The sequence below is a fragment of the Gymnoscopelus microlampas genome (genome assembly GCF_963454915.1).
Source record: "Gymnoscopelus microlampas genome assembly, chromosome: 22".
Lineage (NCBI taxonomy): Eukaryota > Metazoa > Chordata > Actinopteri > Myctophiformes > Myctophidae > Gymnoscopelus > Gymnoscopelus microlampas.
Genome location: NC_139959.1, coordinates 29,703,085 through 29,729,319, shown reverse-complemented (window position 1 = coordinate 29,729,319; position 26,235 = coordinate 29,703,085). Strand labels below are relative to the sequence as shown.

Below are 26,235 nucleotides of genomic sequence, written 5' to 3'. Positions count from 1 at the left end.
GATTCAAGGAATAACAGATGGACTAACAGAGGAAGCCAAGTCCAGCCATCCGTAGGGATGGAAAGTGTTCTACAAGTCAATTCAATTAAAGTCAAGTCAATTTTATTTACATAAAGCACATTTAAAAACAACCAGAGTTGGCTAAAGTGCATAAGATATAAAAGATAGACAATAACACAAAGAACAGAAGATAAAAAGGCATGGTACAGAGAGCACATTTTTGTTTTGGATTAAAAGCATGTGAGTTTACAGCATGTAAGTTAAAACCGTATAAGACATAACAGAATAACACACAGAACAGAAGTTGTGCATGATACGCAAAATGATTTAAAAAAGATTCAAAGGCCAGGAAGAAAAAGTACTGTACTGTATTTGTCTTGATTTCAGTGTACAAAGAAGGGGCAGACCTACAGTACAGGGAAGGGTAGCCACATAGCAAAGCAACATAAAAGACACAATCACCCTTATGCTTCACCGAGGCTCGTGGGACAGTAAGAAGCATCTGGTCAGCGGATCTAAGTGGCCTAGCGGTGGAATGGGGGCACAGGGGGTCAGGTTATAAAAATAAATAATAAAACTTTAAAATCAGTTCTAATTTTTGAGACTTTGAATGGGGTGTTGATTTACGATTTCATTATTATCTGCTGAGGTTTGACCTACGTATTATATGCTTTATTTGTGGAGTATTATACTGGATTACATTGCTATAAGTTATTGTATTAGGAGTCTTGATCATGGCTTGCCATATGGTTATCAGTTAGATATGAATCATAGTACCAGACACAGTGTCTGCCTGCACATACGTGGCAAGGCTTTATAACAACTTGCTGTAAATAGCATATAATGTTGAGGAGTTGGCTCCTAAACTCTAAAACCCTAGTTAGGAACTGTTCAGGTGGATCTCCTGGCTAACATCTGACACCAGACTGAATGCACTCCAGGCAGAAAATACTGCCTACTTCAAAGAACATGTCTGGAAGAGGTTCCAGAAAATGTAAACATATCACTTCTAAGCGGGTGAGACAACCTATTATTCTGTTCAGTTATGGACAGGATAGGCTTGCCTATGTGTGCGAGTTGTGAAGACAAAGAGGAAGAAGAAGTAAGAAGTGTGAATGTGTGCATTTTCTTTTATATTTGTAAAAGTTTTGAAAATCTATGAAAAATGTTCGAATGTGGTTAAAAAGGTAGAATTATCACCGTATTAAAATCTATCTGGGAGGAGCGAAATACACATTTAATTTACCTGTTGTGTGTACTGTATATTGGGTAATTGATTGGTAAAAATAAATAAATAATACAAATTATTAATATTATGTTATAATTCAAGTGGTTAAATGTTGAATTAACATAAAGCAGAAGGACTGTCCGGAAACCATTACATAGGCGGCCAGAATTGTATTGCAATATGGATTAAAGGAAAGTCTGTATCTGAGATAAACCTAGAAAGGCTGAGTTGCCTAACCAGGGCTGTATAAGTCATGGGTTGCAGCCGTCTGATTTGAGGTGCCCCCTATGGCCAGAAGTGAAATCGCTTTTTGAGGCGTGCGCTATGGCTCCTGAACATTCCAATTTGGGGTTGATTGGATGTTGTATTCATGATATAATATAGTAATTGGGTGTGTTAGATTTTGTTGTGCCCAGAGCCATGTACAATGACAGTAGTCAACAGCATTGTCAATGCTTGCGCATTTGTACACCTAATCTAACACACGTAACTATTATTACTTTTATGCATCACTGTGGACTATAAGGTCAGCTTTATGCAGCCCGCCATGTTTTACCCCTCTGTAATCTTTTACTTGAACCAGAAAACAAGCTACAAAATTAGCATAGGGTTTATTGCCCCCCTTAAATTACTGCACACATGTTTCTTTTCCGCCTGATGTTTTGAAGTTCAAACACAATTGAATAGTTGTGTCTTGAGATATAAATGTTGGCATGACAGATGTAGCCAACTCACAGAATTGTGAAAACAAACAAACATGAGTGGATGAGTGTTGCTGGATGGAGAGCTGCATCTGCTGCTGCCATCTTCCTTGGTCGGTAATAACATACCGGTCAGGCTGACCATGCTGTCAGCATTAATAACTTGCACACTGTTTTCTTTTAAAAGGGATTTTCTTCATTGTCTTAGAATGCTAATGTAGCTATATGAGTACTTTGAGGGGCATAGAGAAATGTATTTGTAATGTAAGAATATACTCAACAGATACTCAGGAATAAGTAGGCTACTTAAATAAAGGAGTGACGTAGTTTTACTTAAGTAGCCTATTTACCACATCTGTGTAGATGGTGTGGGCGTCTTATTCGTTTATTTTAAAGGAAATGTCACCAGTGCAAGCTGAACTACACTATTTTTAAAAAAAATAATAGTTTATAGACATTTGCAAAAGCCTAGTTGGAAGAACCTACAGCAAACCTACTCGGCCCGGTCAAATTGGAACCAGGTATTTCTGGCCACCAAAACCCACTCTGCCCAGTCAAATTCACAACGTTCGGCACAGCGTTTTAACTGTTTTTTGCCTAACTACTTCCTAACTTAATATTAGGGGCTGTAGTCTGTTCTCTCCAACGGGCCCGAGTGTTCCGCGAAGAAAATGGGGCCGACTTAGGTTTTGGGCCGACCGTTCCGGTTACCTTGCGGAGTGACCAGACCGTAAAATGTATAAAAAACAAGACACTTCCAAGGTTGATATCTTATGAACTTGAAATATGCCAACATTTTGTAACCATTCAGACGGCTCACAGAAGAGGTGTTGAGTGGGAATGGACAACAGATACTGAAAAGTCCTCTTGCCTTAACAAGTGAACACTGTTTTGCCCGGTTGGACTGGCATGAGATAGGGCGATAGGCTATACAACTGTGCGGAAAGGATATTAAAACAACAAAACTGAATCTTTATTCTAATAAATCTGTGTCTTTAGATATAATTTACCCCCCCCCCCCTTTCTTTTTCCAGTTTAGACTTTAGAGGATTGTTGAATTGGCTTGCATTAACATCAAAGCTGGAATCTTGCTTAGATGCCCAGTACCCTGGAGATGAATACATTTAGGCAGTGCATACCTAAGTGTTGACTCCCTCACTTGACTTGTTTACTATGAACCACTGGGCATTCATACAGACATAATACCTACGTAATTCGCACCAGATTATGGAATGGAAGAACCCCCAGGGGCATCCGCAGTAAGAGATGTTCAGAAACTTTGGCCAACTTTATGCAATGTAACTGAAGTAGCATATTTATAAAACATATGGGGAAATCACAAAAGGGACGAGGTTGAGTTCCTTCAAAGCATACAAGTGGTTTTCACGTGGGAGTTTGAAAAACTGCATGTTCACATTGGACTCTGTTTTCTTTATTTATAATATCTGGCAGAGAAAGTGGACTCTTAAGAGGCTCTGCTCAGGCCTGACCAATGAATGATTGTATTGTCTTAACCACTTAAGCCTTATATCGTTTGTTGTACAACAAAAATAGATATCTTTCAACAGATAGGTTTAAAGTGATAGATTCAAGCTTCAAGAATAGCTTCAAGAATAACAAAATAATAAATAATAAGAGGGACTAAACGGGTAGTAATGCACAGTTCAGGCATTAGATTAAGCATCAAAAACCTAAGGACTTTTGAATTTCTTTGAAAATCTTTGCTTATAATGAATTGCCCAAAATAGGGATGCCAAGTTGAAAATGATTAATGGCATCTTCAAATCCATGGAAGCTGGTGGTTTAACTATGTGTTAGGAAAAAGGAAAATAGAGACCATGGCGCCCTCTGGTGGCCTGGGCACATCTCTCTTTCTTGCACCCACACACGCACAGACACGCGCACACACACACACACACACACACACACACACACACACACACACACACACACACACACACACACACACACACACACACACACACACACACACACACACACACACACACACACACACACACACACACACACACACACACACACACACACACACACACACTATAACATAACTGCGGTGGCTGGTTGTATTTGCCCTGCTCTTCTATTGAGAAATTCTGATCTCGTGGTAGGTTATGGTCACAACTGCTGGTTGACAAGTGGTGCAGCCTAAAAGGTAAAAATGTCAGCACTTGCGTGGGGATAGTGTGTGTTCGTCCTCTTGCATTACACCCTCCCGGTCAGCAGTGACAGGGACTACATGAGCAATTGGCATAATAATGATTAAATTGGGAGAAAAGGGCATTTAAAAATAAAATTGAAATCAAATAAAAAAAATAAACAAACAAAATGAGCACTACTGTTGATTATGCAACAGATTAGTAAAAACAACAATGGTATTATTACTATCATCATTATCTCAAATTTAAGGATTTCAATCACAGTAAAGGTTAAGGAATTTGTGAAAATTCCTTAAAGGGTTTCAGCAAGAAAACGTTCAACTTGTTATTCTTAAGGGACCAGCGTTTTGCTGGACCGTCTCTAGAGCAGCGGTTCTCAAATTGGGGTCCAGGGACCCCCAGGAGTCCTTGAAAGGGTTCCAGATGATCCCCAGCTAAATTATTAATATTCACCAAATAGTGACAAAAATGTTTGTTTGCTTAGATTGGGGTCGTCCCATACATAAGAATCTAATCAAATGGGGTCCGTAATGTAGGCTACAGTAGATCAGACTGGGGGTCCTTGAAAATAAAAAAGTTTGAGAATCACTGGTCTACTTGCAATGCATGCATCCACTTGTACTCAGAGAGTACACAACAAAAGGTCAACAGTAATCATGATAATGTATGTATACTGTACTTACTGTACTATCTTTTTCATTTTAGAGGATAGAGGAATTAGCATTCTGCGGTCAGAATGAAGCCAGTGTCCATGGAAGCTGTTTGACCTTTGGCTGTTGGTTTTCTAACGCCTGCTGAGGCTGGTGTTCCCACATGTACATGGTGTTATAACAAAAGGCTGCAAGCTGGCCATCCCAAGCCTGTCAAAATAAGGAGAACAGAGGGAGGGGGAGAGTTTGAGAAAAAGATCCAGCAGAGAGAGGAGAGATAGAGGAAGAAGATTCAGAGTCCTTGAAGCTGTACTGTTAAGGGGCATGTCAAGAAAGACCTCACCAAAAGACATCCTTTTAACGGTTCAGAAAAGAAAACATTGTGTTACAGTAGAAATACAAAACCTCTTTTGCCAAACTCAATGTTACACTCAGAGGTTGTAAATTAGGCTACTTCCCTTAGGCTGCTTGTCATGTAGTTTTAGTGTTATTACTCTGTCACAATTCAAGTTAATTTTATTAGAGTCCTAAATCCTTTATTGCTGAATTTCTATACATTGTGTATTAAAATCAAAACAATAAACGTGATATAGGCTACTTCTGTGTCAGTTAGCAGTATTTGAGGAGGTGTCCACTAGCTCTTATTTGCCCTAAAATGTTTTTTTTAATGTGTACATAGCATTTTGTTACATAGCACTTACATAGCACTTTGTTATTGGTAAGTGAGTGATATTTAACCCACTGTTCTTTAAACCCCCAAACACAACACAACAACGAGGTCAAAAGAACATTTAGAGTTTATTTGCCAAAATAGTGCTGAGGTCAAACGTACAGTTGTCCTGGTGCCCACTCGTCCAGGTGCCCAGTTATCTCCACAAGTGCCCACTCGTCCAGGTGCCCACATGTCCCTAGTGCCCAGATGGTTTTGGTGCCTACTCGTCCTAACCTGACCCTGCCAGATGGGGCGGTATTCTTCTTGGATCTGGTAGCGTCAGGTTATACTCGTCCAGGTGCCCAGTCATCCCGAAAATATGGTGCCCAGATGTCCCTAGTGCCCACCTGTCTTGTATTCCGTTTTATGTTTTCTTTTCTCCTGTCAGTGTTGTTCTTTTTACAAGTGTTGTTGTTTTTTGTTCTGTTTTTTTTTTAATGTTATTTGTATGTTGCATAACTTGCATATATTTGAAAAGCCTGTCGATTTCTACTCTGTATAACCTTACATTTTGTACTCATGCTTCGCCAATAAATCTTATTTGACAAAAAAAAACACAAAAAAAAGAAAAACACGTTTTATTCATAAAGTCTGTGGCACTTCCGCATAATGGTGATGACATCACTGACGAAACCTTGATGTGTTTGTCCCAGCCTATGCTGCTGTTGTGTGTCTGTCTGTCTGTAAGGGCTGCTGGAGAATGATGATGGCAAAACAACCGGCCTGAAAGAAACAACACGACTAGTCTGGGGCATTTTACCAGCTTCAAAGGACACACTGGGAGCCGACAAAAAAACAGGAGCGGACGGTAAAAAAAACAAAAAGAGACATGTGTTCTTTCTAGCTTCGTTCCCTCGCCACGAATGACTTTCTGTCGTTGACAGAAACATACTGACTGGCTCTTAACCATTGAAGTATAGGTTTAGAAGCTAGGTGATGGCGGACGGTTCAGGCTAAACAACACGAACTGCGTCTCGCGAACGCTGGCCACGAGCGAAAATGACGCAGTTTCACCTGCGATGAGTGTCGACGCGACGCGCGGCTACACTTATTCCAGGTGAAAATGCGTCAATTTTTGTCGAGCGACATTTGTTGAAAACGGGGTCGCACGGTGAAGCCAAATCTGCTAACCAGGGTTGCCATGTCTGCTTATTATCGCTAGAGTCGCTTGTAAATATTGTGTTGCGGTGTTTTGGGTTTGTTTCCAAAGTGTAGTTGCTTATTTGGGCTTGTTTCCTAATGTTGTTACCAGTGGTTCTCAAACATTAGATCGGCTATTTTCTAATAGCCAATGCATATAGGGTAAAAAGTGCTCATGTGGCCTAATAGTTGCTTCTTTTGGGCTTGTTTTCATACACCTGGTTGCTTATTTCTCTCGCAGAATCTGGCAACCCTGCTGCTAACTAGCAGTTGGATGTAACTATGAACTGGTGTTGTTTAGCTTTATTTCTTCACATGGCTTGACATTAATATTATAAAACTCGGGTGCATAAAACAGTTATTCTTATAACTTGTTAAGTCAATATGAATATTCACTTCATATTTAAAGTGAAGTGAATAAGTTGTTTCTATTTGGCAGCCTGGTAGGCTAAAGGTTGCTAAAGCTACTCACTCAGGTAGAGGACCGTTACACCACAATTGGTGGCCTGTCGAATACTGTGTCTCTTAAAGTTGGCTGTGAAAAGATTTGGTTGGGGGTTTTAGATGGCACTTGTGGGACATAGTATTTGTATTGACTTTTAGTATGAAATAATACTAATTCTCACTGTTCTCAGCATTAATCTGACAATTATCATAATACGTATGTCAATTTACTTAAGGTTCAGATCAGATCTCTGAGCTCACAGTTGCAAATGGGTCACCTATTTTTCTGTAACATCAACTTAGCTCGTTGCTAGTTAGCTAACGTTGGCATATCAACCTGTTCATCTACAAATTATACTTTTATGAGCTCATATTAACTAACTTTGATTGCTCAAATGTTCCTCCACTGGTTTGGTGCAGGTCAAAACTAAATGTGTAAATTACAAGTGTATAGATGTATCTGATAAGTTCAGTCCATTGCATTTTGTGTTCTAACTTAAGTCAGTTGTTGGGAGTGGTTTGGAATATTAACTTCTTTGCTTTAGGGCTCCACAAGTACCACTGACCTGTGCCTTATATTTCCAAATTACTTTATTCTTGTTGTACTGTTGTTGGTATTACATGATAAGAAAGAAAGAAAGCAGACTACTCCTGCTGATGTGCCTGTCTGGCACATATTTCCCACAGAGTTGTGATTTGTTGGTTGGTTTGTGTTTGGTCACTGTAGCTGAGTCAATATGGATAAACATAGGCCTGATGTGAGGCACGCTGTTATTTCTTGCTGCCTAGCTAGTGCATATTAGCAAAATCACATACATACACAGGACAGAAGAAAAATGGTGCTGCTGAGTAGGAAGAACAGAGTAGAAAATGAGTGCAACGTATTACTAGACATAAGTTAAGGTTCATTTAGATTTGGTATATACTGAACAGTCCTAATGAAACAGGTGAAGGTGGGTTAATGTGCCAAGATTCCAAACATTAAGATAAAAATGTCATGTATATGCCACCTTATTTGTTTCACTTGCTTACTAAGCTGTTCCATGCAAATTGGGCTACTGTGTTTCAGGACCATGGCAGTTTGTGGCACATCCAGCTGTCTCACCCAACCATTAAAGGTGCAGTAAGTGATATTCTTTTGTTAAAATAAGTGTTAAATAGCTCTATATTCTATTAGTAATTATTGCTATAGTGTTTGTTCAGTAAGAGGGGTCTCTCCAGCTCTTTAGTAAACAGAAAATGCATTTTCAGGTAGGGATTACCAATTATCCAATCAGGAGACAGAAATTTACATCCCATCTAATGACTTTTCTGTTTAATAAAGAGCTGGAGAGACAGGGAGACCCGTTATTGAACAAACACTCCATATCAATCATTACAAAGAATCTGAATATAGAGCTTTAACTTTTTTTTTAACAAAACAATGTTTTGTTTCAACCGAAACATATCACTTAAACTACCTCAAAGCCAGGTCAACCCTGGCTTGCACAGCAAAGGTGTACTGTTTTACACTGGGGGGGGATTATTTACAGGAAGCTGTCACTTTAGCAGCAACTTATGCTGGCTGGCTCTTAAATAATACTTATTTTGTGTCTTTCTCTCTCTCTCTCTCACACACACACACACACACACACACACACACACACACACACACACACACACACACACATACACACATACACATACACACACATGCGTGCACACACACACTCTCTCTCTTTCTCTCTGACCTTTTGCAAAGCAAGGAAACAGCTGTTGGGAAAGCTGTAGACCACCCCCACTGTGTGAAGCTGGTGGCGTGTGCCAAGCAGCGAAGCTAGAAACATGGTATTTGTGCATAAAGGCCTCTGTTTGTTGTTGTAAGGTTGTTGTAAGTTGGGTTAGCTTTTAAGTGAATTACCCAAGGAGTGCACAAACAATGCAAACAAGATGGACAGTTAAGTCACTTTCTCATTACTGAGGCTAAAACCAACCACTTTTGAGAACTTTTGGGAGGTGGATGGCTGCATAAGCTGCTGCAGTGCAGCCTGAGCTGTCTAGACAGATTGATCTGCACCTCTGATGGGATAAAGGTTAAGCAGAGAACTTGTTAAAATTCTTAGACGCAAGCCCATAGTCACTCCGACAGATCAACAACAGAGCTGCAGGGCTGCAAGGATGGGACACTTTGCCTCTGCCTAACTTGTTTTCTGAATCTGATAGTGTCTGAGGTTATGACTTAGCTTTTTTTTTGTTGCTGCCTGGATTCGCAGAGCTGGGGTGTGGGCCGAGAGAGAGAGAGAAGGGGAGACTTAAGCCCTTTTCATGTAAGGGAACACCCCACTGACATCATGGTCTCCCCTGATGTTTGTGGTGAGCACAGCTCTCACAGTGTGCGAGTGTGTGTGTGTGTGTGTGTGTGTGTGCGTGCGTGCGTGCGTGTATAAACTGTCATGTGGGTGAAATAAGAGAGCTTTAAGCTCACTGTATGAACCCAAATGCTTAGGTCTGTCAACAACCTTCCCTAGCAAAGAAGCAGCTTGTGCATGATCTTGCACTACAGAATTGCAAGCACACACTCTGCAAAATTTGAAATGCTTATTGCATCTCTGTGTGTCGGTCTGTCTGACTTTCTCGTACATAACTCAGGAACCATCTGACCGATAAACTTGCCGTGTCTATCGACGAGGACCCAAGGGTGTTTTGTGCTGAGTGCGAATTCGATTGGATCACGGTTGTGAAACACAAATCCATAAATTTCTCCATCTGTCTGAGTTTCTGTCTGTGTGTGTGTTTAATGCCCATATTTAGAGATCTCTGTGTCTGTCTCTCTGTACATTTGCTACTTTCAAAATAACTTGCCCCACCATTGTAACCTCTAGCCCAGGAACATTACTTCATTCAGCAAATAACAGTCAAGAATTGAACCTCGTAATGAAGAAAATGAACCAATCTGATGTATTAGCAATTTATTAAAAACCTAATTCTAAGTTGGAACATATTCTCCATATTTTTTCTGGTAGCCTGCATCTACTTTGTATTCATAATTGACATGCACACCAGCTAACACAGCGTTTGTTTCATTTGCTGCCTTCTGTCTCTTCACACACAACTTGTGTGAGAGACAGTGTTTTCATTCGGGTCAAACCTTGTTGAGCGTTCTACGAGTGTAGAATCCCTACAATAAACAAGAAAAAAAACAGGGTTTTGACATTATGTTTTTTCCCCTATTATCTGTCTGTGTCCCTTTTTATGCCCATGCATAGAGATCCCTTATGTCACCAATTTGACATCATAGGCTGGCCTCTAAGTACTATGATAATGGTTACTTGGCAATGGGTACAATGGGTACTCTGACAAGTGACAACGGGCATTGCGTAAGCGGAGGGGCATGCGTTACTTGCCCTGCAGGGAAAGTAGGCCATTTCTCAAATCTACTTTCCCCGTCTACAGGTATTTTTTTTAAACTGAGTTTTCCCTCCTTCGTTTAAAAAAATATCCCGTCTACAGTCTCTACACGAGCACGTTCATAAACAAATTTCTCTCAACATTAAAATGCAAAAAACACAGCTGTCAGTACATCGTGAGACTGCCTATTGTTAGCCTGTCAACAACTTCAGTCTTGCGATGACAGGCAGCCGTACAGTCCGGTCTGTGCTTTTTAGATGCCTCAATAAAATTATACAATGTGCACATTGAAAAACAAGATATCAGATAACAATGTGTGATATGTATTATTTTATTTTGAACCGATTAGTTTGTAATGATTCAGATATAGTGTTTCATACGCTTGTCTTATTTATTGCCTTGGGTGTTTGAGCTCCTGCACACCCAATTGCCTCTCTGAAGATAAATTGAGTTGTATTCTAGTGCAACTGAACAGACATCAGTAGTATCCTACTTGAAGTGGACAAGCCAACCGTCTCTGTATGGTCAGAGCCTACAAGTTGAACAAGGGTCAAATAAAATTAAACAGTGATCTGTCTTTCTGGAAATGTTTTCCACTGCCTTGTGGGTCACGCAGGGGGCGTTCCCAGCTTCCCATAGTAAGACACTCACTAATGCTACTAAGAAAATTTGGGTTACACTACCTTATGTTTTTCTACTTTGTCTCAGCTATATACAGTTTCAGATTAAATCTTTAGTTTCTTTTAAAAAACAAACCTTTGAAGCTGGTTTGTGAGTTAATATGATACATTTTGTGTCAGATTTCAACTAGCTGTGGTCCTAGTAGTATGTTGATCCCAGGTCCCAGGTTCGATTCCAGCCCTCAGCAGTGTGTTGAATTACATTCGCCCCCGCGGCGAGTCAGTTAGCCCATGTTATGGGTAGGGATGCCACCGATTTTTCGAATATTCGTTACAGTCTCCATAATCGAAAATTATTTTTAAATTTAGATTTTATTTATATATATTTTTTATTATTATTTAAGATTTGTTTTTTTACTTTTGTATGCCTTAGTTTCAACCAAAATATATGCTAATAGTAATATAGTATTAATAATCGAAAATGATTCGCCAGGGCTGTCCGATTTTCGAATTTGATCACGGTCAGTTTGTGGCATCCCTAGTTATGGGCCCAGAGTGTTTCAATAGTGCGTCCGGGCCAGCCCCCCATTTATAATGTGGACTGTGGAGCTCTGCATTGTGTAGCAGAGCAGTATCTGTCTTGTAAGCAAACCCACCCCCACAGAACACACTGCTGGCTTTCTCTTTTTTTTTTTAGTTTTTTCTTGTCTGACTATTGCATCAGGACAACAATTCACAACATTCTTATTTCATACAGACCTTTCATGATAAGCTGAATAAAAGCTGAAAATATTCCAAAATGTAATTCCCAGATCTGTCATGGTTAAATGACTCCAAGTTTGTAGTTATTGTCCTAATACCAGGGTTTATTTGATGCTGGTATGTGTGTGTGATAATGATCATCACATGGCTAAGGCAGGCAATCAATGCTTTTCCCCCCTCAAGGGCAAGTGTGCATATCAGAGGATATTATTTAGGCATACAGTACTACAGTGATCAAAGCTTAATGGAAGGTCAAGTGATTCTGATTCAAACGTGCTGTGTTTGGTTTTGTATGTCAATATCTCACTGCGTGTTAGACTTTATCTTAACTCTGCCACCTTGGCGAACCTTTGAAGCCGGAACAACATGATGCTTGCTTGATTTCTAAGTAACATTTCAAACTAGAGAATTGTGTTAGTATGCTGTAGGTACAGAACCTACAGCCTACTACTACTAGGCCTACGTATATTACAAGTTGCACTTCACACAGGTCTACTCACAAAGCACATGGACAGGACTTGCATTAGTACAAAATAAATTGCAGAACACTTTGGCATGATGGCAGACTCTTAAAGCTACTGAAGCAAAGTTCCTCAAAGAATTGCATCACCAATACAATAAAGGCCAGAGCTAGTGAATAGATGAAGCCTTGCACGGTTGCTGTAGAATTTCCGGTAATAGTGCTATGATGACTCACGTAAGGCCTTCGCCCTGGTCGCTGACCTAGGCTGTCCATCCTGCTTGTGTTTGCAAGATGCTCTTTTACAGTTTGAGACGTTCTATGTTTTACTGCAGTGGTTCTCAAACTTTTTCGTGCCAAGGACACTTATTAGCCCGCGGACCCCCATTTGAAAAGATAAGCCAGGGACCCCCCATAAGAGAAGATTTTTACGGCTCTCTAGCAGTGATTCTCAACCATTTTAATTTCAAGTACCCCCAGTTTAACATGCATTAGGCTACGGACCCCCATTTAATGGCATTTATATCTCTGGGACCCCAATTCATATTGTAAAATCAATGTTAATTTAACTCTGAGAGTGTACAAATGGAACTAACAGGTCCATTTGGTTCCATTTGTACACTCTCAGAGTTACAGACCCATAAGGGTCCATTTGGTTCCTATCCATCATTTAGCTGGGGACCCCCTGGAACCCCCTCAAGTACCCCTGGGGGTCCCCGGACCCCACTTTGAGAACCAATGTTTTACTGTATGACTGCCTAATGTTTTGCCAGTGATTGGCTGTTCAACATGTGGCAACGAATATTCATTGTATGAACATCATACTTGGCAGTTATTTATGATAAGATTTAAGGGAAGGGGAATCCTTTATTAATCCTGCGGGAGAAATTCTGTTTCAGCTTCACCCAGCTGCTGGCTGCTCAGATGGTTATGATTATGATGGTGTGCCAGGCACCATTATTCATTTGTTGGCTAAAGTATCTAAATGACTAGTAACTAAATATAAAATCAACCGTAAGTATTTTTTCCAAAGATATATTCTGATTTAATATGAAATGAAAATACTATAGATGTAATCTAAAATGTAAACTTTTTCAATGACACAATGACATGCTGCGTTCAGTCACATTTACATAGCTGCAAGCCTGCAACACATTTTTAAATGTGTTTCAATGTGTCACCTCTCTCTCGACGGAGAGAGGTGATAAAACAAAACATTTACAGCTGAGTCAAGAGGGAATCCCCCTTGGCCACGGGATATATTTGGCGTATGAGAGCTTCAGGCAGGGCTACTTGTCAACCAGCCCTACCCAACAGAACACCAGGGTCTACATTTCTCAATGGAAGAGTAGGGACACCATCTATTCTCCAACCACTGTAATAGGTATAGTGTATGTGAGAGATTTGTGGGGCATACTTAGTGGGGGCTCTGGTTTGAGGCCTGTGCAAGCTGGGACAGTGCAGATGTCGACACACACACACACACACACACACACACACACACACACACACACACACACACACACACACCATTTCTGTCCATTGTCAGCTCCTGGGATGATCATGAGTATTGGGCTGAGACATGCAGCGCATGCACTTCTGTTTTGACTGGAATGGCATCGTTTGTCTGTGCACTGGGGACACAGACAAACTGGGGTCTTCTGGAGTAGATGGTTGGAGATGGTGGCAGTCCACTCTTGTGTCTCTATGGTGATTGCCAGTCTACCACCATCCCACTTCGTTACACAATATTCATAGAGAGAGGGCGAGATCGCAAAGGTCCATTTGCCATCGTCATACACCAGCCGTTGCTTCTCTCTTGGCCAGATGTGTGGTAATACTAAGATGCTCGGTGATTGAGGGATATTATGTCCTGTCTATCAGATCTTTTCTGATGCTCAGTGTGTAAGTCAAACAAATAGTTACAGAAGGTGTGGGGAACTTGCCTGTAATACTTACCGTTGTTGTGTTTCTTGTTTAATTATGGATGGATGGCCGGCTTGTAGGGACTTGGGGGATTAGAGGGACTAGTTTGAGACTAGTTTGTGTTTGTTTTTCTTTTGTTATGATATAATTTGGACAGATATGTTTTACACCTTACTACGGTCTTGTATCCTACATGACTAACAGTCTAGAGTGTCCAATATGGCATTTCTGAGCTGATAATCTATAATTACCTGCTTGTTTCACTGGGAAAATGTTTTCTTTTTTGGGTTAGAAAAATACATTCATTGAACAGCAATGATTTTTCTGAAGATTTAAACCACACCATGAGACTTGTGGAATTGGTCTTTATATGATCATTAATAATTTTCTTTTGGAACAATTGAGGTCTATCGTATCTGTATAAACATGCGTTAATGTAATGTTCATTGTTCAATGTTCATTGATTTAAGCTGCTGTAGAACAGCAATTTTGACACAAATCATTTTAAACATTGATTTTTGTTCAAACAGGCAACAGCAGTACATTAGCACAGTTTTTGTTTTTCAGCCATTGAGTATGGTGTTTTTAATATAAAACCACCAGGTGCTTTGTGTAAAACCGCACATGTATTCCTTGGTGCTGTCGATGGCAGGATTTACACAACTTTTCACAAAAGGAAATCGCTGACTTGCAGTACTGCACGTACACACATTTTTTTTTCCCTTATTGCATGTGTGGTGAAACAATGCGCTTCGCTCACAGCTTCACAAGGTTTGCTCAGTTTAAGTTAAGCACATGAGCCCTAGTGTCCATATTCTGGGCATTTCATAATAGGCGAACATAGGTGAAAATAGCAGATCAACAAGCTCAAAATGCATCGCCTGTGCCGCGTTCTGAGCCTGTAGATTGGCTATATTTTGCGAAGAGATTTGGATTAGAGGGAATAAAAGGAGTTCACATAGTATAGAGCCCCTAGTTTCAGCCTTCAAAACGTACTCAAACCGTTTCAGGGGAAGTTTTTGCACATACTGTATGTGAACACTCCAAAAGGACTCAGACCCCTTTGAAGTAAACCAAACTCAGACCACCTTTAGGAGGTGGTTGAAGTACGGTTTGCTTCTAGTCCCTGGCTGGTGCGGTTCCCTTTTAATGTGAAGTTTGAACACAAAGCACTCCAGGTTCACTTTGCCTTTTGACAGTTTTAACCCTGGGTCTTCAACAGGGGGTTACTGCAGGGAGGTCGCCAAATCTTTGTGTGATAGGAACCTTTTGCTTTTACATTAACCCATTTAGACCTGGGGCCGATTCTAAAAACGCCTTCTAAATCCTGACTTAAGTTTTCTGAAAAACTTCAAATATTTATTCAAAAATTACAACAAATGTATGTTGCTATATACTGTACATAGCAACAAGAACCTCAAAAGGGGTTCCCGTCCTGAAAGGTATAGTTACAAATAGGGGTTCCCGCCCAAAATGGGTTAACCACTTGAAGTGAACCCTAGCATCCCTATTTTGGGGGAAACATTTGCCGGAATAGCAGATCTACAAGCTCACAATACGTTGCAGCACGTAATAGTGCTGTCAAACAAGTCTATGAAGTTATCTATGAAACCTATGAAAAAGTATAGAATAATGAGTGTCCCACTGTCCCTGCTTCCTCTCTCTCAGCTAAGGGGTCCTTGGCCTGAAAATGTTTTGAAGACCCTTGCTTCTAGGGTTGTAGATATGCTCCATCAGCTATTATTGATAGCCACTCTCATAGACCAGTAAATTTACATTTTACCCTTGCTGATTATGCTGAGTAGATTCAAGCCCAGGACTGTGTATATATAGCCCAGGAAGTATATAAGAATATTATTGGCCTCTTCCAGAGATGTGAAATATTGTGTCATTCTGGTACGTCCTTAGTCTAGACGGTATAGTGTATCAGTAACCAGACCTGACCTATTGACCCCTGGGTGCCGCTCAACCCATATCTGCAGTGCTTGGGGGGAAGAGTGGATTAGCAACCAGTCTGTTGCCTGGCCAATATTCCTTTTCATTAGTCAGGGCCTTGGAGAGTGGTGGCAGACAAGCACTGGACCCTGTCTCAGTCCCAGCCCCCTGCCTGGTTTGCCCCCTTGCGTGCTAATCGTTGTGGGCCTCCTTACTTTGAATGGCAGTAAGGCAAAGTGAAAGTGTTTCCTCAGTCAGAATCAGAACTGTTTTTAATTTTTTTGACTCAGTTGATTTTATTATCTCTGAGAGTCCATAAATTGCCCTCCAACCTAGCTACTATGAGAATAATAATATACGTTTTTGACTAGACAAACCAAACCAGCCTGTATGTTTTGTTGAACTTGGCAGAGAGGGGCTGTTGTTTGTTGTGAAGAGTTTCGTATGGTGGGTGCATTTTTAAACGTGTGAGTTTTGTTTGTGTAGTCCAGTGTGTGCTTACAATGTAAGCACACACTGCTGCTGGACGACTACAGATGTAAGTCTTACATCATACTTGGCTTTGCGTGGTAGTAGTAGCTTGGGATTAGCACCACAGAAGAGAGAGAAATACATTTTGGAAAAAGGCATCCAACCCCTCCATTGCAACATGGCTACTGAAACTATTGCTTTAATTGCAGGATTAGATGTATAGTAACGAAGTCTGACGTGAAAGCCCAAATACCACGGCGTGGCTCTGCAGGAGGCTTGCTGTCTATAAAGGCCCTGTCACACTGAAAGCTTGATTTGAGTGTCACTGACGCGTGTCAAGTTAGGCCACATCATGTTCACATTGGAAGCGTCAAATAGTCTGTATATTTTCAGGCTGCACCACAATTATTATTAATTTGAATCGCATTGTACCGACCCAAATGAAACGAGGGACATACTGTACCAAAACACACACACACACACACACACACACACACACACACACACACACACACACACACACACACACACACACACACACACACACACACACACACACACACACACACACACACACACACACACACACACACACACATTGTACACTTACGCAAGCTGGGACTGTTGAAGCATCGTTCTTTACAGTTCTCAGTCCACCAAAGAAAGGTAGACCATAAAGTTTTAATTACATAATTAAGTTTACCTTAATAGCATATTTGACGTGTGTGTTCTGTCTGTGTTTGCAGGAATTTTACGAGTGAGCGTGCATCAGAGAGTTGCTCGGGCTTGAGTTTTGGGCCCATGCAGGGCTCTACTCTTTTTCTCTCTCTGTGTTAAGCATGCACTCAGACCACCGGCTTACTCCAGTAAGCTAACGTAGTATCTTCAGTTTTTTTCACATGTGTTTGAAATATTTAACGTTCATTTCGTAATGGAATGGACTCCGATTAGACTGAAACCTTGCCCTAATTTGGAGTAAATACAAATTGTATTAAATGACTCGGATTGGGGGCAAAAATAACTCGAATTGAACCTCCCGTTTTTGTCTCCCCTGAACTCTCAGTGGAGGGTCATAGTCTGGTCTCATAGGGTTAATGATGGTCATATTGAGCTGAGGGTGTGGTCACTGCTGGCCCATAGTCTGAGAACATAAATGAGAACATAATTATCTGCGCTCTGCTGTAATTTTAAATAATGGTTATGGTATGGGAAGTTTAGCGTGTGTGTGTGTGTGTGTGTGTGTGTGTGTGTGTGTGTGTGTGTGTGTGTGTGTGTGTGTGTGTGTGTGTGCGTGTGCGTGTGCATGTGCATACATCAGAATCTGTTTTACTTCTGTGGAGTATTACAGAACATGGTATTTTTCAAGCCATGTAGAAGTTACTCGGGTCGGGTACCCTTTGAGTGTTTGATGTTAAAGATCACCATGGGTAGCAGTGGTAACCTTGGCTGGCAGCCTGGCACCATGGATCTGTGGCGCTGACATGTACACTAATACCCTGATTAAGGGCCGCTGACGCTGAGCACTATAACTATTACGATAACTGTAACTATATCGTTCACCACTAAAATCTGCAATTGACTTAGTATTACTTACTATTTTTAAAACTATATTTTTAGTTCTAGACTTCTAGTGCTCAGTGTGAACAGCCTTCTGGGAATAATTAGGTTATGCCAAGCAATAATTTCATTGAAGCATTTGGCAAGTTTATATATAAATAAATAGAGAGACAAAACTGTTCTGCCATCTTAATCAGGTTTTCCTTTCCCACGACTACCCTTACCCTACATTACATTACATTACATTACGGTCATTTAGCAGACGCTTTTATCCAAACCGACTTACAATAAGTGCATTCAACATGGGTAGGGAACGAAACTACTAATCACCAGAAGTCTTAAGTGCATTCTCCTCTAAAACAAGCAACTAAGAGTATTGTAATGATTTTTCTGTACCTTCACACCATAAGAGATAAAGTTAAAATACTCAAGTAATAACCAAGGTGCAAGTTCAGAGGTTCTGTGAAATGGGGAGACGTTAAAACACCCTTAAAGAAAGTGACAGGTGATTTACAATTGTAAGATCAAATCATTTATTATCCTTAAACTAAGTTTACAATTATTTCTGAGCCTATGAAACTATTAGAATGAATTATCAAACAAACAGTAAAGATACAATACCACTCAAATAACAGCGCGCTGGATACAAAAATCTCTCCCTCATCACAGAGTAATGATGCTCCAGACAAGGCGATATTTCTGCACTGAAGCATCCTTTCCCTATTCCAGCGTTACATCATAAAAACATTATCAATTAGATCTTGATGTTGGCTTCAGAGGACAAGGCTTCCTGCTGTTCTCACGCTGACTCCACACCTTCCCCGTCACAGGCCTCTGGACTCCTTCACCTCCCTTCGATGGTCCTACACTCCCTTACTTTTGATTGCGATAAGCGTCTATGAACCCTTTGTCTAAATAATTTGGCCAAGGTATATGGCATTTTTAGTTTTCTATTTCCTGGCTGGGAACTAACACTCTGACTTCTGCTGTGTAATTTTATGTCATTTTGATATCCATATTAAAGCTTTTAGTATATTACCATAAGAGTAACAAGAATATACAATTGTTATGACCTAATATTACTTTTGAGGCATCCCTAGTGCCTGTATTTTCAGTGAAACATTCCTTTCAAAAAGGGAGTAAATGAGAGAGAGGGAAAGACAGGGCCTCTCTCACTATGATCTCCTCTCCTCCTTGGTAAACACATTTTCTTTGAATAAGGTTATAATGACATAGTTAAACTAAAACTTAACACTTTTAGTCATACTAATGATTAAAATATACGGTATATATACAGTACACAGTATAATAGTCTATATACCACTGTGTGGCTTAAGTGATTAGAATAGCTGAACTTAAAGCAGTTATATGTTTAAACAGCAGGATATAAACAGGAGCCACTATGTGCCCCCCTTTTTACTCTTCTAAATTCCTCCATTTATGCAGTTTTCTACAGACACATTCATTATACTTCTAGACTTTAAATCTAATTTTCCTAACAGTATACTGTACGGTAAGGTAAAAGTGCAATATATCAGCTACCTACTTTCTTAAACAGATGAGACAAGTAGGAGAATCAAATGAGCAAGAGCTAAAACAAATAAGTATCGAATAAACAAGAACCAATAAGACAAGAGCCCGTACAACTAATTGACAACAAGTAGGCAAGGCAAAGAGGAAGGGTAGTGTTTCCTGAAGAGGTGGGTTACCCTAGTTCTGGATCTTAGATGAATGGTGATTGCACAACCATATGAATGAACAGAAATGCCTCAACCGATGTAAGATCGTCATTAGTTGACATGTAAACTCTTACTCTCTAGCTCTCTCTCTCCCCCACAGTCCGCCCTCTGAACGCTTATATTATGACCTTTATCTTCTTAATTAGCCTAGCTTAAACGCAGCCTGCTCAAAGTGTGTGTGTGTGTGTGTGTGTATGTGTGTGTGTGTGTGTGTGTGTGTGTGTGTGTGTGTGTGTGTGTGTGTGTGTGTGTGTGTGTGTGTGTGTGTGTGTGTGTGTGTGTGTGTGTGTGTGTGTGTGTGTGTGTGTGTGTGTGTGTGTGTGTGTGTGTGTGTGTGTGTGTGTGCGTGCGTGCGTGCGAGAGAAAGCCTGGTGCTCAAAGTCATATACAAAGGTTGACACTAATTGGAACCTCTGTACAGGATCAGAAAAGAGTGGGAGTTTTAGTATGAAGCAGAAAGTCTGTCAATTAATGGGTATTTTGCCTGGAATTTGTATACAGCCTTACATAATGATCTGTTAACTCTGCTTGCTTCTGTATCTAACTGCTGAACCGAAACCCTGGGAGCAGTACAATTACTTTGTGTCACAGTAATTATAATATAATAATACTTCAGACTTATAATATCGCTTATTGTCTCCACCAGGCCCCGAAGGCGTGTCAGAGACTATGTTTTGCACCCTGTCCGTCCGTCCGTTTGTCCGTCCTGTCTGCGAGCAGCTAATCTCCGGCACCGTTGGCCCGATGGCAGCGCAACTGTGCACGCACGCACACTCTCTGGATGCCAGAGCAGAACCTCTGCCCAAAATCTTTCAGATCGGCCTGTTAAAGCGCCACCAGGAGGCCGATTCTTTATATTACTCCTACAGATTCTATCCATACATCACGCAAATCGGTACATAGTATCTCTATAGTCATGTGATCAAGACAGATCTATCCAATTTTTCATATTCCATCCTGATTGGCGAATTCCGAACATTGCTGGCCCACAATAACCTACCTGACCTGGCGGAGACCTGTGCTCCGAGGAGCACTTTTTGTAGTCTGGACTGTGGTTACTAGATACTTTACAAAACAAAATAATTTATTAAGGCAAAAAGAAATAAAAGAACATAGGGTCTACAAATTATGACTAAAAGTCAACAGTTAAAAATAGAATGATAGAAAAAGCAGAAACGGGATTAGGCACGGAAGGCAAGAATGCAGATGTGGGTTTTGAGGCTGGTTTTAAAAGAGGAGAGGGTGGGGGCTGCTTTGATGTGACCAGTGCCATATTTACACTGTTTGAAAGGAGATGGTGTTAAAAAGGCTACTACTGTATAATTAATTTTACAATCCATTTTATACCCAGATTTCAAATGTAAGGTTTGCCTTTTTTAAGATCGGAATTCAAAGTGACACATCATGGTACTAGTGAGACTTGAAAGTACTGCATGACTTGTTTGAAACAGATTACTTCACTTGCCCTGTGCATGTGTGTGCATATGCATGTTGAATCCCAGACCATAGAATTGTATGGGAACAGACTATATCCTAAATAATGGAGAAGACTAGAGACTTCAGCCACGATCAGTCATTGAACCATTATAGTGGTTACAAGCTGAAACCAAACCATGCCGTGACCGTGACACCTTCCTATTTCCTCTCACAGGGGAACCATGGGACACGGAGTAGGCTGACAGGGAGGGCCTAGCAACACACACCAATCGTGAGTATACGATTTGATCTTTCTTAACCACATGAACCCTGAAGTTTAAGTGTAAATTTGGTTCTTCTATTTTTTTCTTTTTAATATATTTCTTTCTCATAAGATTTTGTGTTAATATAAAACTGTTAAGAAGGGGTAGGACATTATGAGCATTAGCTTCTTCCTGCTTTTACACATCTATGATTTATTGTTCATTGAGAGTTGGATTTGTTTTATTGTTTTATTGTGACTTTGTATGTAAAATTATGGGCCAAAATTCAACGGAAATAGCAGATCTACAAGCTCACAACACGGGTTGCGACATTGTGAACTTGTAGATCGGCTATTTTCGGCAAACAGATTTGGTGTAGAGGGAAAAAATGAGGGCGCCTAATATAAACTAGGCTTTGGTGATTGGATGAGTCCGACTGACGATTGAATGAGTCCAATCAATGGTTGTTTTTATGGCCGATGTTTAGGGACGATTTGTGTCATTTTATTTTGCTAGTGTAATGAGAATTCAACTCATCAAAAATTGCCTAAAGCACAATACAAAGCGTGCGTGCGTGAAATGAGAATCAATTTGGACCGTATTATGCAGTGCACATTCTTGTTGCACTGATTTCCAAAGAGACAGAACAAATCAGGGGTGACTGACTACGATAACCTAAATTACAATTAAGCCGTCTTCTAGTGGTTGCTGTCCAATCTATTTAAAACAATGATTCATAAATCATATTTGAGAGCTAGATGACAACTGGACATGCAGATGTGCATTGCACCCTGGCAATTTAAAGGTAGGGTAAGTGATTTGCATTGGTTAAAATAAGTGTTAAATAGCTCTATTCTGATAGTACTCATTGCTATAGAGTGTTTGTTCAGTATTAGGAGTCTCCTTGTCTCTCCACCTCTTTATTAAACAGAAAATGCATTTTCGTTTCAGTTTCATTTCCAATTTTATCCAACCAGGACAGAGAACTCAATCAGGATACAGATTAAACAAGTGAAATTGGAAGTGATGACACTAAGAAACAAGCAGACAAAATTGGAACTGGAACACTATACAAATTAAGCTTAAAAATGGGTACTTTCTCCTGATTGGCTGAGATTTTGACACCTACCGAAAAATGTATTTTCTGTTTATTAAAGAGCTGGAGAGACATGGAGACTTCTGTTACTGAACAAACACTCTATAGCAATGATTACTATCAGAATATAGTATTTTAACCTTTTAACAAAATACTTTTTGTTTTAACCCAAAAATATCACTTACCCTACCTTTAACACTATAGTTATGAGTCCCCGGTACTGAATGGAGCGGAGGAGAGATAGAATAACTTTTATGTTCCTAGTTGTCTATTTACCAGCTACAGTTTGAGAGCAAAAACGTATATTTATTTTTAAGATAAGCCATAACTAACGAAAGTGAAATCTATCTATCTACAGTAGCTGGTTTCTTTAAAGAATGCAAAGCCTTTCTGAGCAAGTGAAGCTTGGCGACGCATGTCACCGATCTTGTACGATCCTGTACACTTAGGCCAAAACTCATTTATTTTTGGAAGTGTGTCGGAGTCCTGAGTTCACTTCCAGTGACTAGCCGAAGTGGCAAACGTGTTAACTCAGTATTTGATTCATTTGATCAATTTGAAGACATCACAGGTGAGGGAGAAACCTGTTATCACCTTGAAAAGTGCAAAGCAAAGCAAACGCGTTACATTTTAGTATAGTATTAATGAAGGTCCATATTCCAGAGTCTGACTTGGCAGTGAGTAATTTATTTTAATATACTGCCATACATTGACCTTTGTGTGTTTATATTGCTTTTGTATTGGTATTTGATTTTTGTGTATGTGTGCATGCTTCTAGGCTTCCACTGTGGTGTATGACATGGCCACGGCCTCGTCTAGAACAGAGTCTAGCAATAACCACGGAGGAACAAAACAGCTCCATGCCATTGGTGAGTTCAAATATTTACCTATCAAGTACCTCATGAGCTACATCAGCAACAGCACTGATTCTCAACCTTTTTAATTTCAAGGACCCACGGTTTGATAGCCATTATGCCATGGACTCTCATTTGATACGATCTTTAACTCTGGGACCCTAATCTACACTGTAATTGTAACTCTGAAAGTGTGCAAATTGGTCATTATATCCTTATAATGGGTACATTCTAGGAGTTATAGACATGTAAGGGTCCATTTGGTTTGTAACTATCAATCATTTAGCTGGGGACCCCCTGGAACCCTCTCAAGGCCCCCTGGGGGTCCCCGGACCACTGTGTGAATTAATGTGATTATGTCATTTTTAGCTTGACTTACATTGAACCAAACGTTAATTGGGGTGCACATGCACAGCTAATGACCAAACACACACAGTTGTTTTGTGTTAATTCCCTACATTGACATTGCACCGTTAATGTAATAGGTTACATAGGAATGAATAGCTTATTTGAACTGGTGAATAAGACACCTTATTTCATGTAGTTTAAAATGTGGGCACATTGTAATTCAGCTGTGATTGGCTGTCAATGAGCAAGCCATGAATAATGTTTTATTTGCAGTCACATTTTCTTGTACAAACAAATTGGTCTCTGTACTGGGTACAGAGACCAGGAACTCCATTATGTGACAGACAGACAGATGACCATGTAGTGATGTAAATGATAATATTTGTGAATGCCATTGCTGTTTGGCCGATTTATCATTCCTTCCCTCATCCTGCTGTGGTCAGTTTCCTGTGCCAAACTCAAGAGGAAGAAGAGCCTCTTTGGAACGGCCATCTATGTGGAGGTGACCGCCGAGGGGGAATCATGTCGCACGGCAAAATCACACAGCTCCTCCAACCCCAAGTGGGATGAGAGACTCACTCTGTAAGCAACAAATATCAATCGTCCTAAGCCTGTCATAAACAACCGATTTTCAAGCTGTGTGTGTCACATAGTTAGCTTGAAAATCTGTTATTTTTGGTAAACAGCGCCGTCTTGACTCAATTCTGTCTCTCTGGCTTGTACCTCTCTATACGTCTGTGTCTATTCCGCTGCCTCTCTTTCCCTCATTCATCTGTAGCACATGAACTTGCTACGTGTATTTGTATACAGTAAGCCATACTGTACATACAGCCCCGGGGCGTTCCAGGAATAAGGGAGACTAGCCTGAATGAATCCCCATGGTATCTAGAGAACACGAGGAATACAGATGGGGGCAAACCTCTCTCTGTTGAAATAACCATGAATCTCCCTTTTCTTTCCTCTTGCTTACTCACGTCACATACTGTATGGCCCTATGTGCTGTAAGTTCTTCTGTTTATTCTCTTTTATAGGAAGGGAATGTCTGCTCTCACAATTTTCAGATGTTGTTTTCTTCCAATCACGGTGCTGCCCACCAGAGCTTCATTAAATGAGTGACTTGTTGCATTTTACTACTGAACATTGACACTGAAGAAACCCTGATGGACCGAACATGTTGAATAAACTTGAAGATTTTGATCTTGAGTTATGAGTGCCGACCATCTCTTCTCATGATATATACTGTGTCTGCAATAAATCTATGTACCTGAAACAACCCACAAGAACATTATACAGGGCCTGTCTCCAGTTCTACCAGCCCTTTTATGTACGACCATTTTGTAGTTGTATCCCATTATAATGAAACATCATTACCCAATATGGACACGAAATATTAATATAATAAAGCTTGTCAATAGCACGAGAACTGTTTAAGTTAACATGCTGACAACAGCGCTCATTAATTGAAGACAACACTGGTCAGTGGAACTTGTGCATGGACTCCTTGCGTAACACAACCATGTGTTCAAGTTTTTTCTCTATTAGGATGTGAAGCTACTCTGGATGTGCAATAAGTCCAACTCATACATCCTGCTATCCTATTATAAAATGAGGAAACCTCTGTCAGTCATTCTGTCCTCGTCCATTTTTCTCCTTTAGTGGGTTGACCATCGATCTGAACTTGTACACAGACATTGACCGCTGGCATATGAAGAGAGTGACGAAGGCAATTTTTCACTTTGATAAAATGTAATATTTTATTTGCATTTTGCCGTGGGCCCTTTTGTCACGGTAGGCTATAGGATCTGTAGCCATGGTTGTGGTCCCATAACCTAACCGGACGGTGGATAGACCTAGCTTCGGGGCTACAGTGTACACAGTAACACATACAACGCTAGAGAGAGAGAGAGAGAACACCAGCAGAGAGAGGTTGCACAGCACTACAAAGTTGTAAATTACTTTGTTTTAAATGCATGGTGTGTAGTACACCCAGCGAGGCTGTAGTGTATATTACGTGTGTATAAAATAAAGAGCAGAAGTGGTCACAGTCCCGACGCCTGGACGGATTGTTGGTTGCCCTGGCTTCGAGGCTACAGTCATCACACAACAGCAGAGAGAGAGAGCTGGCTCAATGGTGCAAAGTTGTAATAACGGTTGTTGTCCCAATGTCTGCATATAGTTCGGGCGCGCACATCCCTGTGTATGTACCTAGTCACTTATAATTTTACGGTCGTCTATGACGTATCTATGACATGACTCCAAATGTGGACAATATTTTCAGCCCATTCAGAGCCCCATTGATTTCCATCATAAGATTAAAGTTAATCTCTGAAAATGGATTAGTCCATTACT

The 26,235-nt window shown here is 40.4% G+C and overlaps 1 protein-coding gene across 2 annotated transcripts in view; it reads left to right on the top strand.

Annotated features, from left to right (window-relative positions):
- Nucleotides 1–6,140: 6,140 nt before the first annotated feature.
- The window catches only part of wwp1 (WW domain containing E3 ubiquitin protein ligase 1), a 61,515-nt gene continuing 41,420 nt past the window's right edge, over nucleotides 6,141–26,235 (top strand). For both annotated transcript variants that reach the window (XM_084048004.1, XM_084048003.1), the window contains exons 1-4: nucleotides 6,141–6,276; nucleotides 21,561–21,617; nucleotides 23,463–23,553; nucleotides 24,330–24,468. In XM_084048004.1, the coding sequence (XP_083904130.1) occupies nucleotides 23,484–23,553; nucleotides 24,330–24,468 (209 nt within the window). In that variant the 5' untranslated portion in view covers nucleotides 6,141–6,276; nucleotides 21,561–21,617; nucleotides 23,463–23,483. The remainder of the gene's footprint in view (nucleotides 6,277–21,560; nucleotides 21,618–23,462; nucleotides 23,554–24,329; nucleotides 24,469–26,235) is intronic.